The sequence below is a fragment of the Rhinatrema bivittatum genome, chromosome 4, assembly GCF_901001135.1.
Source record: "Rhinatrema bivittatum chromosome 4, aRhiBiv1.1, whole genome shotgun sequence".
Taxonomy (NCBI): Eukaryota; Metazoa; Chordata; class Amphibia; order Gymnophiona; family Rhinatrematidae; genus Rhinatrema; species Rhinatrema bivittatum.
In genome coordinates this window covers 68659847-68674099 of record NC_042618.1, presented here as the reverse complement: position 1 = coordinate 68674099, position 14253 = coordinate 68659847, and the positions used below count along the sequence as shown (strand labels likewise).

The 14253-nt window shown below is 44.0% G+C and overlaps 1 protein-coding gene across 3 annotated transcripts in view; it reads right to left on the bottom strand.

Moving 5' to 3' along the window:
- The window catches only part of GMFB (glia maturation factor beta), a 92802-nt gene that overhangs the window by 28653 nt on the left and 49896 nt on the right, over positions 1-14253 (bottom strand). For all 3 annotated transcript variants that reach the window (XM_029598294.1, XM_029598295.1, XM_029598296.1), the window contains one exon: positions 2916-2965. In XM_029598294.1, the coding sequence (XP_029454154.1) occupies positions 2916-2965 (50 nt within the window). The remainder of the gene's footprint in view (positions 1-2915; positions 2966-14253) is intronic.

Here is a 14253-nt window from a genome sequence, read left to right as displayed (position 1 = left end):
CCTTTCTTGTATTTCTAAATTCTTAGTCTCTTTACTAGTTTGTCTCTTTCTTCTCCCTTCCAGTTCTTTGTCTCGCCCCCCTAACAATGTCCATGGTTTCTTTTTTGTCTCTCTAGTTTTGTCCTCATAAGAACATAAGAAAATGCCATACTGGGTCAGACCAAGGGTCCATCAAGCCCAGCATCCTGCTTCCAGCAGTGGCCAATCCAGGCCATAAGAACCTGGCAAGTACCCAAAAACTAAGTCTATTCCATGTTACCACTGCTAATGGCAGTGGCTATTCTCTAAGTGAACTTAATAGCAGGTAATGGACTTCTCCTCCAAGAACTTACCCAATCCTTTTTTAAACACAGCTACACTAACTGCACTAACCACATCCTCTGGCAACAAATTCCAGAGTTTAATTGTGCGTTGCGTAAAAAAGAACTTTCTCCGATTAGTTTTAAATGTGCCACATGCTAACTTCATGGAGTGCCCCCTAGTCTTTCTATTATCCGAAAGAGTAAATAACCGATTCACATCTACCCGTTGAAGTGGAGAAAATGAAATATTATATTGAGAAGTTACTAGCTTACCTGATAATTTCATTTTCTTTAGTGAAGACAGGTTAATCCACACCAGTGGGTTGTGCACCTCTCCCAGCAGATAGACAGAGCAAAGCAGACGTCACAGTATATATGTATGACCCCCAAGTATGGAACATTCAAGTATGGGACACCCAAATGTATGTGTGCGTACTATGGACACTCAGAACATGTGCGCCCAACCATGCGGCCCAGACACCCACCCAGCCTGGAAGCACAGGCATGAATAGACATCATATCTGCGCAAAAAAAAAAGCACGTGGCCACTCAGAAAGCCTAACAGTAGGGCCTAGCCCTAAAGGCCGCTCAACCCACCAAAACTGCTGTGACTCCCCATCCCCTCATAGAGGTGGAGGCAAACATCAGATTGGCCCACCAAGGCCCGAAGACCAGAATAGGAGAGAAGGTGAGAGGAATCCCTAACATTCTCTTTCATGTCTTTCTACTTTAAAAAAAAAAAAAAAAACCCCAATCCCTTGTAGGGAAATGCACATCCATCTGCTGGAGACTAAGAATATTGGTGGGCTGATGTCAGTGTAGGGGTATATGTACCTCGACGTCAGCTTTGCTCTGTCTCCATCTGCACAACCCACTGGTGTGGATTAACCTGTCTGAAAGCTAAGAAAGTATAGTTTCTCTCATTCCTCTTCCTAATTCTCTTTTCCATCTTTTTCTCCAGCAGGTTCATCCAGCTCCTATGGGTTTCTAGTTCAATCAGACCAAGCGAGCTCATGCTGTTACCAGCCTTCATCTACAACTAAGTGGGTCTCCATTTCATAGCCAGCCATCCTCCCATCTACTGCAGCAACAAGCCTTGGACAGGGATCACAGACCACAGTTCTCTGGAACCCAGTAACACGCTACTGAGAGCAGAGCCACCCTTAAGGAAGAAGAAAATCAGGGCAAGTTCCCCCAAGCCTTGCATCATAATACCCCACCCCCAGCTGCAAAGTTTCCACCCTATGGCCCAATGCACAGTTCGGAGAGGAGGGTAGGCAGATTGTAATTAAGCCAACATCTATTTTCTGATGCAGCTGCAGAAACAGGAAAGAAAAAAAAAAGAAAAGCCAAAATGTTACCATCCAACTTTGATGAGTCCTGTGCACTGCTGAAGAACAGCTGCTCCTCTCTGGACCATGAGATTTTTTTTAAGCCGGGAAAGTGGGGGAGACAGGGACCTGCATTGGTTAGTTTGCTCACAATCCTCTGGTCAGCCCTGACACACAGTATGGCGACTAGGGATGTGCATTCATTTACAACGAAATAGGAAAGAGACTATATTTCCTATTTCATTGCGTTTCAGGGTGGCCGACAAAACAATAAGAAAACCCACGGAATTTCCTGTGGTTTTCTTATCATTTTGGGGGGGGGGGGGGGGAGAAAGGGCACAAAAAAAAAAAACGAAACCCCAAACCCACCCCAACCCTTCAAATTTAATTAATTGCAACTCCCCAGACTTGCCCGACCCCACCCCCAAGTCTTACCGAAAGTCCCTGGTGTTCCAGCGGGGTCCCAGGAGCAATCTCCCCCTCTCAGGCAGTCGGCTGCCACTAATCAAAATGGCACAGATGGCCCTTTGCCCTTACCATGTGACAGGGGCTATTGGTCAGCCCCTGTCACACGGTAGGAGCAGTAGATGGTCTGCGCCATTTTTTAAGATGGCGCCGGCCGTCCATTGCTCCAACCATGTGACAGAGGCTGGCCAATGGCACCGATAGCCCCTGTCACATGGTAAGGGCAAAGGGCAATCGGTGCCATTTTGATTAGTGGCAGCCGACGGCCCTAGATGGGGAGATCGCTCTCGGGACCCCACTGGAACACCAGGGACTTTCAGTAAGTCTTGGGGGGGGGGGGGGGGGGGGAGGGCATGTCTGGAGGGTTGCAATTAATTAAATTTGAAGGGTTGGGGGTGGGTTTCGGGTTTCGGGTTTCGTTCCAGGGCAGCTGAAATAAAATAGACTTGAACCGCGGGAAAACAAAATTTCCCACGGCGGGCCGATAACTAAGGCCAAACCAAAAGGTTCGGCCGAATCACATCTCTAATGGCTACTAGCTCTCGCCACTGTTTGATACAGGCAGAAATTTAAAAAGTTTGATTTGGGTGAAATGGAAGATCAAATGTACTTGGCCAATCATCTTAGAAATGCTAAAACTTTGCAGCTTTGTACATGTCAAGTTAAATTAGGGAAAAAATCCAAAACAAAAAGGAATAAACTGTATTATATAAATTACTAGTTATCCACAGCTGTTGCTTTGGATAGTTCACACTTAGAATCCCCATTTTCATGAATGAGCTTTACAGACATTGCTGCCTGCTGTACAGAAGGATATCGAGGCTGCCTCTCAGGAAGTTCTTCTTTCAATTCATCAGGAGAAATACTCTGAAAACACCAAGAACAAAATATTGGAAAACACTGTTACATGTGCGAGCAATTACAGTAAAGTGAATATAGAAAAACCCTAAAGGAAATACGGATTGTTCTGCTGCTTATAAAAGTAGATGGTCAGGCCTTAAAAGTAGTCTGCCAAATTACTACAATAATTCATCTACAGTAGTAATTTAAAATTCCTTGGCTCATCTTATACGAAAGCACTTCTCTTTGAAATGCTTCCACAGGCAGAAACAGCATGATCATTTTATCAGGTTTATGTTGTTTTAGAAACGAAATATACAGAGATCCATATTCATAAGAACATAAGATATGCCATACTGGGTCAGACCAAGGGTCCATCAAGCCCAGTATCATCTTTCCTACAGTGGCCAATCCAAGTCACAAGTACCTGGCAAGTACCTAAACATTAAACAGATCCCAAGCTACTATTCCTTATTGATTAACAGCAGTTTATGGACTTCTCTAGGAATTTATCCAAACCTTTTTTAAATCCATTTACACTAACTGTAACCATATCCTCTGGAAATGAATACCAGAGCTTAACTTGGCATTGAATAAAAAATAATTTTCTCCAATTTGTTTTAAATGAGCTACTTGCTAACTTATGGAGTACCCCCTAGTTCTATTATCAGAGAGTAAATAACAGTTATCGGGTAGTCAAAGAAGCAAACAGACCCCTAGATTCATCAAAAAGTGTTAACGCATAGATAACAAAAAGGGGCGTGTTTATGGAAGTTTTTGAATTACTGCACCATGCGGTAACTTACCGCTTCACATCGGTAGTATTGCGTGTTGCGGTAAACTTACCGTGCCCTGCAATAATCTCTATTTTTCATATCTTGTGCTGAGAGACAGAGACAGACAGCGAGACAGAGACAGACTATCTTACAAGGCCCTCATAGTAGTGAAGTATTTTTATCTCTATAGGTCCATCTAATAGGTCGAGATGAGGTATTGGTGGTGGTTTAGAGTTTAGGGGCCAGTTTCGTATGTAGAGTGAGTTGTACAAACAGCACAGTACACCTTGGTGAAGATATGATGATTTGGAACGAGGAAATTTCAAAAAGATGAAATTTCTACTACTATCTTCTCTCACTCTAGCTTGATGGACTCTATAACAGGGTACCATCAAGCTAAGGTGAGATAACATAGTACACTGAAAAGTGCTATTGGGGGATCACGGACGTGAAGAAATTAAAAAAATGAGAAAAGCGGTTTGCATGAGGACACAGATGAGACCAAAAAAACGTGTCCTTATCCAAGCACGGAGAGAACAGCATTGAGGAGACTGATGACGTGCTATGCGTGGGAAAAGCCGCGCAGGCGCAACACCATTCGCAGCTTTGCTTCCTGTAACAACGTCCACAAGAGCACCATTGATGACGTAGCCCAAACAGCATGGCTAATTTAGCCTGCTTATCGATGGAAAAAATAACCTACGCTGAAGTTACACAATGTGAGGTTCCATATTAGGAATTACCACCCAGAAAAAGGTCTAGGTATCATAGTGGACACCACATTGAAATTGTCTGCTCAGTATGCTGCAGTGGTTAAAAAAGCAACCAGAATGTTAGGAATTAGGAAAGGAATGGTGAATAAGACGGAAAATGTCATAAAAGTCTCTGTATCACTCCATGGTGAGACCATACTTGGAGCACTGTGTGCATTTCTAGTCACTGCATCTCAAAAAAATATATAGTTGTGCTAGAAAAGGTACAGGGAAGGGAAACCAAAATAAAAAAAAGGGGATGGAATGGATCCCCATGAAGAAAGGCTAAAGAAATTAGGGCTGTTCAGCTTGGAGAAGAAGTGGATAAGGGTGCATATGACTGAGGTCTATAAACATAAGAACATAAGAAATTGCCATGCTGGGTCAGACCAAGGGTCCATCAAGCCCAGCATCCTGTTTCCAACAGAGGCCAAACCAGGCCACAAAAACCTGGCAATTACCCAACACTAAGAAGATCCCATGCCACTGATGCTATTAATCAAGTAAACTTGATTAATAGAAATTAATGGACTTCTCTTCCAAGAACTTATCCAAACCTTTTTTGAACCCAGCTACACTAACTGCACTAACCACATCCTCTGGCAACAAATTCCAGGACTTAATTGTGCGTTGAGTGGAAAAGAATTTTCTCTGATTTGTCTTAAATGTGCTACTTGCTAACTTCATGGAATGCCCCCTAGTCCTTCTATTATTTGAAAGTGTAAATAACCGATTCACAACTACTCGTTCAAGACCTCTCATGATCTTAAAGACCTCTATCATATCTCCCCTCAGCCGTCTCTTCTCCAAGCTGAATAGCCCTAACCTCTTCAGTCTTTCCTCATAGGGGAGCTGTTCCATCCCCTTTATCATTTTGGTTGCCCTTCTCTGAGGACTGAAATGGGTAAATGTGAATCTTATTTACTCTCATATAATACAAGGACTAGGGGGCACTCCATGAAGTTAGCAAGCAGCACATTTAAAACACAAATTCTCACTCAACTCACTATTAAGCTCTGGAATTCATTGCCAGAAGATGTGGATAGGGCAATTAGTGCAGCTGGGTTTAAAAAGGTTTGCACAAGTTTCAGGAGGAGAAGTTCATAAACTGCTATTAATCAGGCTGACTTAGGGAATAGCCATTAGTTATTACCAGCCTTAGTAGCATGTGATTTGTTTGGGTACTTGTATCCTGGATTGGCCACTGTTGGAAACAGGATGCTGGGCTTGATGGACCCTTGGTCTGACCCAGTATGGCAACTTCTTATGTTATTAACTGGGCAGCTCAGGAAAACCTCCCTCCTAGTACAATAAAAATTGTCCCTTCAGGGCCCCCCAATCCCTCCCTACCATCTCAACATCCAAAACCTGGCCTCTGGGCTGAGCCTAACTCCTCTTCATTCCCCTGACCTTTCCACAACAGCTCTCCCACTACCACCGATTACAAACACTGGTTTCAAACCCCACATTTCCAGAATGTCCACTCTCCTCCTGGTGGACCCTCAAGTCTTCACCAGCAAGGAAGGAATGCACACTGCTGATCTCATCATGCTGCCCAGCAGTGCTTCAGTATCTATCATGCAGCCACAGTCATTTCTGGATAGAGGGGTGGGGAGAAGCTCTGAGAACAAGAGACTTCCCCTTGTGTGTTAAATTCCCTCATACCACCACTGGCAAGAGTAAAATGTAGCGCTGCATAGAGAAGTGGTTCTTGGATGTTGAGACGGTAGGGAGGGATTGGGGGCCCTGTTCTGTGGACCCCCCCAGCCAGTCGGGTTTTCAGGATATCCACAATGAATATGCATGAGAGAAAATGTGCATGTTATGGAGGAAGAGCATAGGACAATAATAGCTAATGAGCTCCTTATCCTATCTGCATGCAAGTTATATTTTTAGTATGCATACACATGTCTGAGATAGCCACTGTGTACTGTGCATGCAAAATATTTTAACAGTGATTACTGGCTCTGCCTCTGAATGGTTAGAAAAAATGAACACATGCATTTGTCTTTGGTTACCAATAGTTACCAAAATAAATTCTTAATACAATAATTATATCTATAGATATATAACATTTATAACCAATACTGGCAAACAATACAGAACAAACACTGAGAAAGTCCCATAAGTAACAGCCTGTCTTGTTGTTAGTAAAGGGGGGGGGGGGGGGGAGAATTAGACAGTCCAAGATACAAGTTAAAAAAAACAGTGTGTCAATAGCAACCTAACAATTTTAGTTATTTCTAGAGAGTCAGCACATATGCATAGAGCAATCTGATATATGTGCTTTTTCCTCATTTTTAGGGAGCGGGAAGGGGTTATGAATTAAGAGCTTCATATTCAAAGGGGTTGGCTGGCTAACATCAGCTGTCTGGTGAACTGACCAATCCTAAAGATAATGCAGTGAATAAATGACTATCTAAGTGCAGGTATCTGCCATCTGTACCATCACTTAGATATGAACCCCACAGGAGGAAGCAAGAATGTCTCCTGATGGCATACAGGAGTAAGTTTGAGGGCAGGGATAGGAATGGTGCCACATTTATATATTTTACAAATAGTTTACCAGAAAGAAAAATCCAACTTGAGTTAGAAAAAAAATAATTAAAATTCATAGAAGAGTCCTTTAAATGGGGATAGAGTATTTAGAAATGAGAAACAGAAAATGAGAAATTACTACTTACCTGATTAATTTTTCCTTTTCTTTAAGACGGTCAGATGAATCCAGAACAAGTAGGTTATGCATTCCTACCAGCAGATGGAGACTGAGTAAACTGACGTCACAGTATATACACCCCTGCAGTTGCATCAGCCTGCCAGTATTCTCTTCAAAAGCATCTGTGGACAGACTAGGAAAAAAAAAACAACTTGATGAAAAGCAGATATCCATTGCTATTCTCAGCCAACAGGCAACACTGAGCTCAGACAAGAATATAGCAACATTAGTCTAGGGACTGGAGTATCACTTACTAGTAAGCCCTGTAAACATGTAGGCACACAGGAGGATCATTATGCAATCATACGGCAGCCAAGGGAGGGAAGCTGGATGCAACTGATTGTCCTAAAGAAAAGGAAATTAATCAGGTAAGTAGTAATTTATCATTTCTTAGTGTCCAGTCAGATGAATCCAGAACAAGTGGGATGTACCCAAACTACTCCCGAATAGGGCGAAAGGCTGTCCATGGTCCAGACAAAGATCGCATGTGCAAATGCTGCGTCCTCCAGGGCTTGCACTTCCAGATGATAATACCTGGAAAGGTGCGCATGGAGCACCATGTCGTAGCTCAAAGGTCGATGGGAGACAACAATCTAACTTCTGCTCATGACACTTCCTGAACATGAGTAGAATAGGCCTGAACCAGACTAGGTAATGGCTTCCCAGCATCCACATATGCTGTCATGACTACCTCCTAAATCCAGTGAACTACTGTAGCCCACAAGACTGGCTCTCCCCGAATAGTACCGCCATGGAGGACAAACAGGCAATCTGATCTATGCAGAGGCCCAGTGACCTCCAGATAACTGACAATATGCCATTTGACATCCAAGGGCCGCAACATCTCGGTAAAAAGAGAAACTGCTCCTGGCAAGACAAGATCTGCAGTTCGGAAAACCTACGCACAGAACAATTTGCCAAAAGGTACACTGTTGTCAAGATCAGAAACCGCAAGGACAGAGTACATAGTGGTCGAAACGAAGGGCCTACCAAAAAATCCCAAACCAAATTCAGACTCCAAAGGGGCACCGGAAACGTAAAAGATGACAAAAAGTTCCACCTCTTTCAGAAAAAAAGGGGCCACATCAGAATGAGCTGACAAGAATTCACCATTGACTGGACCCCTGAAACAGGCAAGAGTAGTTACTTGTACCCTTAAGAAATAGAGGGTCAAGCCTTTATTCAAGCCATCCTGTAAAAATTCCAAAATGAATGGTATTTTGACTGAACAAGGAAGAGTTCCGTGATCTTTGCACCAGGCTCAAAATTTCTCCAAATCCACACATAGGCCAAGGAAGTGGAGAACTTTCTAGCTCTTAGCAAGGCAGAGATCACTGCTGCAGAGTATCCACTTTTCAGAAGTAAGCCCTGTCAAAAGCTATACCATAAGACAAAATTGAGTCTGATGTCCGTGAAGGACAGGCCCTGCTGCAACAGGTTCTGTGCACCAGAAATCAATGAGGTGAATCCACCAGAAGCCTCCAGAGATCTGCATGCCATGGTCTCCTGGGCCAATCTGGAGCATCCCTCTGTGGCGTTTGATCCTTGGAATCAATCTGCCCAACATGAGCCATGGAGGAAAGGCATACAACTTGTCTTCCAGCCACTCCCGCACTAGGGCATCGATCCCCAATGACCTTAGATCTCTTCTGTGGCTGAAGAATTGTGAAGCTTACACAGTGCTCAAAGCAGTCAACAGGTCCAGGAACATGAGATTCCAGTGATACCAAATCAACTGAAACGCCTCATCTTGACAATGCCCACTCTCCTGGGTCCAGACTCTCTGCTGAGAAAGTCTACTCTTACGTTGTCTTAGCCTGCGATGTGCAAGGCTGAGATCTGGAGATGCACCTCTGCCCATTCCATAAGATGATTTCCTACAACACTTGCTGGCTCTTGGTACCTCCCTGCCAAATGATTTAAGCCACAGTTATTGCATTGTCAGACATTATGTGGACCGAGTGACCCTGCAGCCTGTCGCCAAACTGTAAACATGCCAACCACATTACCCTGGCCTCCAGGCGACTGAAGTTCCAGAGAGACTCTCTGCACTCCAGCGCCCTTGGGCCGTTAGCTCCTGACCATGAGCTCTCCAACCAAAGAAACTCGCATCCATTGTCAGGACTAGCCAGTCTGGAGGGGATAGCGAAACTCCCTTCCGTAGATCTACCTGCAGCCACCATTGCAGTTGGGAGAAGACCACCATTGGCAGGTGGAGCAGAATCGAATAGTCCTACGACTGTGGATTCCACAGAGACAGCAGGGAGTGCTGAAGAGGATGCATATGCGATCTCGCCCATGGCAACACTTCCAGGGTCACCACTATTAATCCAAAGATCTGCAGGTAAAACCATACAGTTGGGCACAGAGTGTTCAACAGACTGAGTTGAGCTAGCAACTTCTGAATTCGAGTTCCAGCAGGAACACCTTGGCTGGAGACTTCCAGTTATGGCATAAAGCTGAACGGAGGTTGGGTGTATGAGCTCCGGTACCAGCCCCCACCCCCACTACACAACGCTGATTTAATACCAGGAAAGGCTCTATTTCGCTCCTACTACCCGCAAATCATACCTTCGAGCTCGGCTTCACTTTTTGTCTTCCTGCAGAATGGCTGTCGGGCTATGAACAGCAGGAGCGTGCGTGATGTGAAAGAAACGAGCTGGCAGTTCCAAAATGGCAGCCGCGACAGAGAGCACAAACCTTGGCGGCGATTTCGAAGGAGGTTTTACTGCAGATCCCTAACAGAGTTTCTGCAGCCCTGGATGAATGGCTGATAAAAATTCAAGCTTCTATAGATATCAAGGGAAGTTTGGAAGGGTAGTCCAAGTAGATTGATGTAGCAGAGCAGTGCATCTCTAACCAGGAAGACATGTTGGTGGAGGTTGAGCGCCATATTGAGATTTGAAAGTGCAGAATTTGGCCTTGACTGACAGGTTAGATCAAGAAAACCATAGCTGGTGGAATAAATGTTAAAATTATTTGTCTCCCAGAATCGCTACGGGAGGAGGAGCTCTATGACTTTCTAGAGAAATGGTTTACAGACCGAGTGGGACTAGTGTTTGAGGGATTATAGTCTCTGCTGTGAGCGGATTCATCGTATAGGTCCAATACGTGCCTCAGATAAGCCCAGACCAATTATGGCACGCATCCTCAATTGGTCCCTCAAGGTTTGATTGCTGCAAGCAGTCCGACAGCATCCTGCTCTTGAATTTGTGGGACATAAAATCCTGCTCTTCAATGATTTCTCTGCTCGTGTTGCGGTGCAGAGGAAAGAAATGTCGCCGGCCTGTTTGGAGTTACACCAGAGGAATCCATTCTGCCTTATTGTTTTCTGCTAAATTGTGGGTTCATCATGATAAAGTTCTGTTTTTCAACACTAAGGAAGAAGGTGCATTATTTCTGAACACGCTATCCCCGCAGACAGCAGATTAAGGAGTGCCCTGGCAGGCAATGATTTTTATTTTGACTGTGGTTGTCATTTTCCTGAGTTTTGCTGATTTTGTAAGTTGCAAGATACTATTTTCTTACTTGACGCAGCCAGATCCACATGGATGGGAAAGGATGGAGTTTGTTCTACTTCACTTATGTTTAACTACCTTGCTGCGATGGCCTCTGATCTGCAGAGGGGTTTACTGCCCGAACAGTCTTGCTGATGCTACTATTATCATGTCTTCTGTGGTTAACCTGTTTGTTTGCACTCATATTTTTTCTCTTAGGCCTAATACCATTGCCTAGTTTTTGTTAAAGCTCATTTACCATTTTATATACGTTTCAAGCCCTTTATGGCAGTAGCATTATCTTCTCCACCTTTGATTGAGTTGTATATCACTATAGTTTGGAGGGAGAGGAAGGTTCCACGAGGTGTCCCTTGTTGCAATGTCATCTCTGGCAGGTGGACGCTGAGTCTCTTGGGGAGTGAGGAGCAGTTGTGGTCTGGAGTATTGTGTCTGCATGGTTGGTATGTTTGGGTGCGCATGTGGATGGATAGGGGAGAGGGGGAGGGATAGGGATAACATGCAGGGTTGGTTTTTCTTTTCCTATACTATGGGGATCAGTCACTGGAATATTGTGAAGATATGGTTGACCTGGGTGTTTAGGGTGACAGAGGTCGTCCAACCTATTGTTTTACTTGCTCAGCCTTATGTAAGTCGTATTTAGTCTCTCCCTTTTTCTGCCTCACCATGGCAAAGGTTAAGGTTATATCGCTGAATGTAGTGGGGATCCACTCTTCATTTAAATGTAAAAAGCTACTGTATGTTTCAACGCTTACACTCCCAGGTAGTGTTTTTGCAAGAGACCCACTTATCAGATTTAGAACATAAAAAGTTAAAGCATGAGTGGGTGGGACAATGTGTTTTCTCTTCTTACACTACTAGGAAGAGAGGGGTGGCGATACCTTTCCATAAACAATTACCTTTTCAGATTGAGCACCAATTGCAGGACCCAGAAAGGCATTTCATTATAGTAGCAGGCACACTATCACCAAAAAAAATTTTTCTGTAATATATATGCCCCTAATAATTCCTCCCATACATTTTTTCTTTTGTTAGTGGGCCACCTCCTTACTTTTTCTGATTACAAGGCAGTAGTTGGGGGTGATTTCCATGTTGTAGCAGACAGGACAATCGATTGCCAACTTGCAAAGGCAGCTAATAAGCATTCAGAGGGATTGGGTGAGAACTTTCTTTGCAAGGAGTTGGGGCTACTTAACATTTTGCAGGTCCTCCATCTAGGGGAGCAGGATTTCACCTTTTATTCTAATCCGCACAAATCCTATTCACGTTTGGACTATTTGTTAATTTCTGATAGTATTTTCCTAGGAGTGAGAGAAGCTACTTCTGGCACTATTTCTATTTCTGATCATGCCCCAGTGTCTGTAGGAGGGGAACTTGGGTGGATCCCCCCCACCCCCATCTTTTTCCTAGCAGATGAGCTCCGAGCTTTAGTTGGATTCAAGATTCCATAATTATCTTAAAAAAATGTTGGGAGGACTACTTATGTTAAGACATCTGGTATTGCGCCCTCGCTGCTGTGGGAGGCGGGTAAAACGGTCCTGAGGAGCCATATAATTGCGCATGTGGCAAAAACCAATCGCAAGCGCAATGCAGAGATTCTGGCTTTAACCAAAGCACTGAAAGCCACGCAATCTTTGGTTGATATGTCCCCCTCTTCTAAATTTACTGTAGATCAAACTTGGGTGGCCTTGAATCATTTACTGCATCAGGGGCCTCCAAGTCCCTACGATATCAATACCAGATGTACAAATTTAGGAATAAATCTAGCAAACTCCTTGCAAACCATGTGAGGATGCGGAGTCCGAGATCCTGCATTGCAGGGATTCGGGATGGTTCAGGCGTCCCATGACATTCCCTGGCCTTCTGTCTCACTGGAGGTGACAGCATGGCTTAGTGCCCCAATCCGCGACTATGAAATTTTTACTGCGACCCAGGGCCTGAAGCTTGGGAAGGCATCAGGGTTGGATGCACTGGACACGGAATTTTACAAAATTCTAAGGTTCCTGATACTTCCTCTGTTATCCCAGTTTTATAATGCTTTAGTAGAAGTGGGCTCCCTTTCCCTTAATATGAATCAGTAGGTAACAGTTGTCCTGCCTAAAAAGGGTAAAGATCCCTTGGAAGTGGGTTCCTATCGCCCTATTTCCTTGATAAATGTTGACCTGAAAAGCCTGGCTGCTGTTTTGGCAAATAAGAATAACACTGTCCTCCCCCGGGTGATGAATACAGACCAAACTGATTTTGTGAAATGGCGCCAGGGGGTTAGAAATTTATAGCTGAGGCAGTTGTCCTCAGCCTAGATGCTGAAAAAGCCTTTGATTCTTTATCATGGGACTTTATGTTTTGGGCTCTGCCCCATTATGGATTCTCCACTAGATTAGTGGAATGGTTAAAGAGTTTTATATAATAATCCCAAGTGCTTGTATCCTTGTCAATGAAGACCTGTCGGATTCTTTTGCTTTCCAATGTGGAGTTGGCCAAGGCTGCCCCTTGTTTCCTTTGTTTATCTTGGCGATCGAACTCCTAGTATCTAAGAGACAGGAAGCGGAGTTTCAGGGTATCTATGTGGGCAACCAGCTGATCAAGATTGCTATGTCTGCTGGCGATATCTTGTTTGTAGATCACCCCAAACAGAGCATACCTTGCATTATACGCCTGTTTTCTCAGTTTAATCAAATTGCAGGTCTTAAAATAAATTTCTCTAAGTCTAAGGCTTTGGCATTGGACCTGAGACTGGAGGAACCTTGGGAAGGCCCATTTCCTCTTGATTGGGCTTCACATAAAATTAAATATCTTGGCGTGTGGATCCCTAGGGATTTAGGCTTACTGTATGAGTTGAATATTACTGATACCATCACGCAGACACAGTCTCAGCTGCAAACGTGGCAATATCTCCCTTTCTGTTTGGTAGATGTGAGTTTTTTAAAATGGTGCTTATACCTAAGATTTTATACAAACTACATGTGCTTCCTTGTTGGCTTACTGTGCGAGACCTTCATAAATTACTTTTCATTTTTCTCACTTATTTAGAATGGTAAGGATGCACAAATAAGCCATGCTAAACTGGAATGCTCCAAGGAAGCAGAGGTTTGGCTTTTCCAGACCTGAATCTTTAACATGGCGTGCCAATTGAGGTTTGTGGGCGAGTGGCTTTCTGGTACATACCAATTTTGTGAAGCTGGATTACTTGATGACATAGTTGCTCCCTGGTCTCCTTTATACCTAATCCAGGGCCGGCCTGGAGATATTCAATGCCAGCCTTTTTCTAAAATCCTACTTTACCCGTGTATACAGGCCTGGCGTTGGCTGAGGGATAAATGGGGCTTATCAAGCTGCCACTCTTTTCTGCTTCCTCTGCTGGGAAATGTGGGGTTTTCGCCTGGAAAAGATCACGCACCTATTTTTCATGGTAGGGCTAAGGCAGGCATTCGCTTTATTTTGCATTTATATGATTCTAGTGCACCTGTTCTCTCTTTTGCTGAGTTGGGTCGAGTTTTCTATGTCCCCTCGAAGCACTTTTTTGCATACCTCCAGACACGTCACTATTTAGCTACTC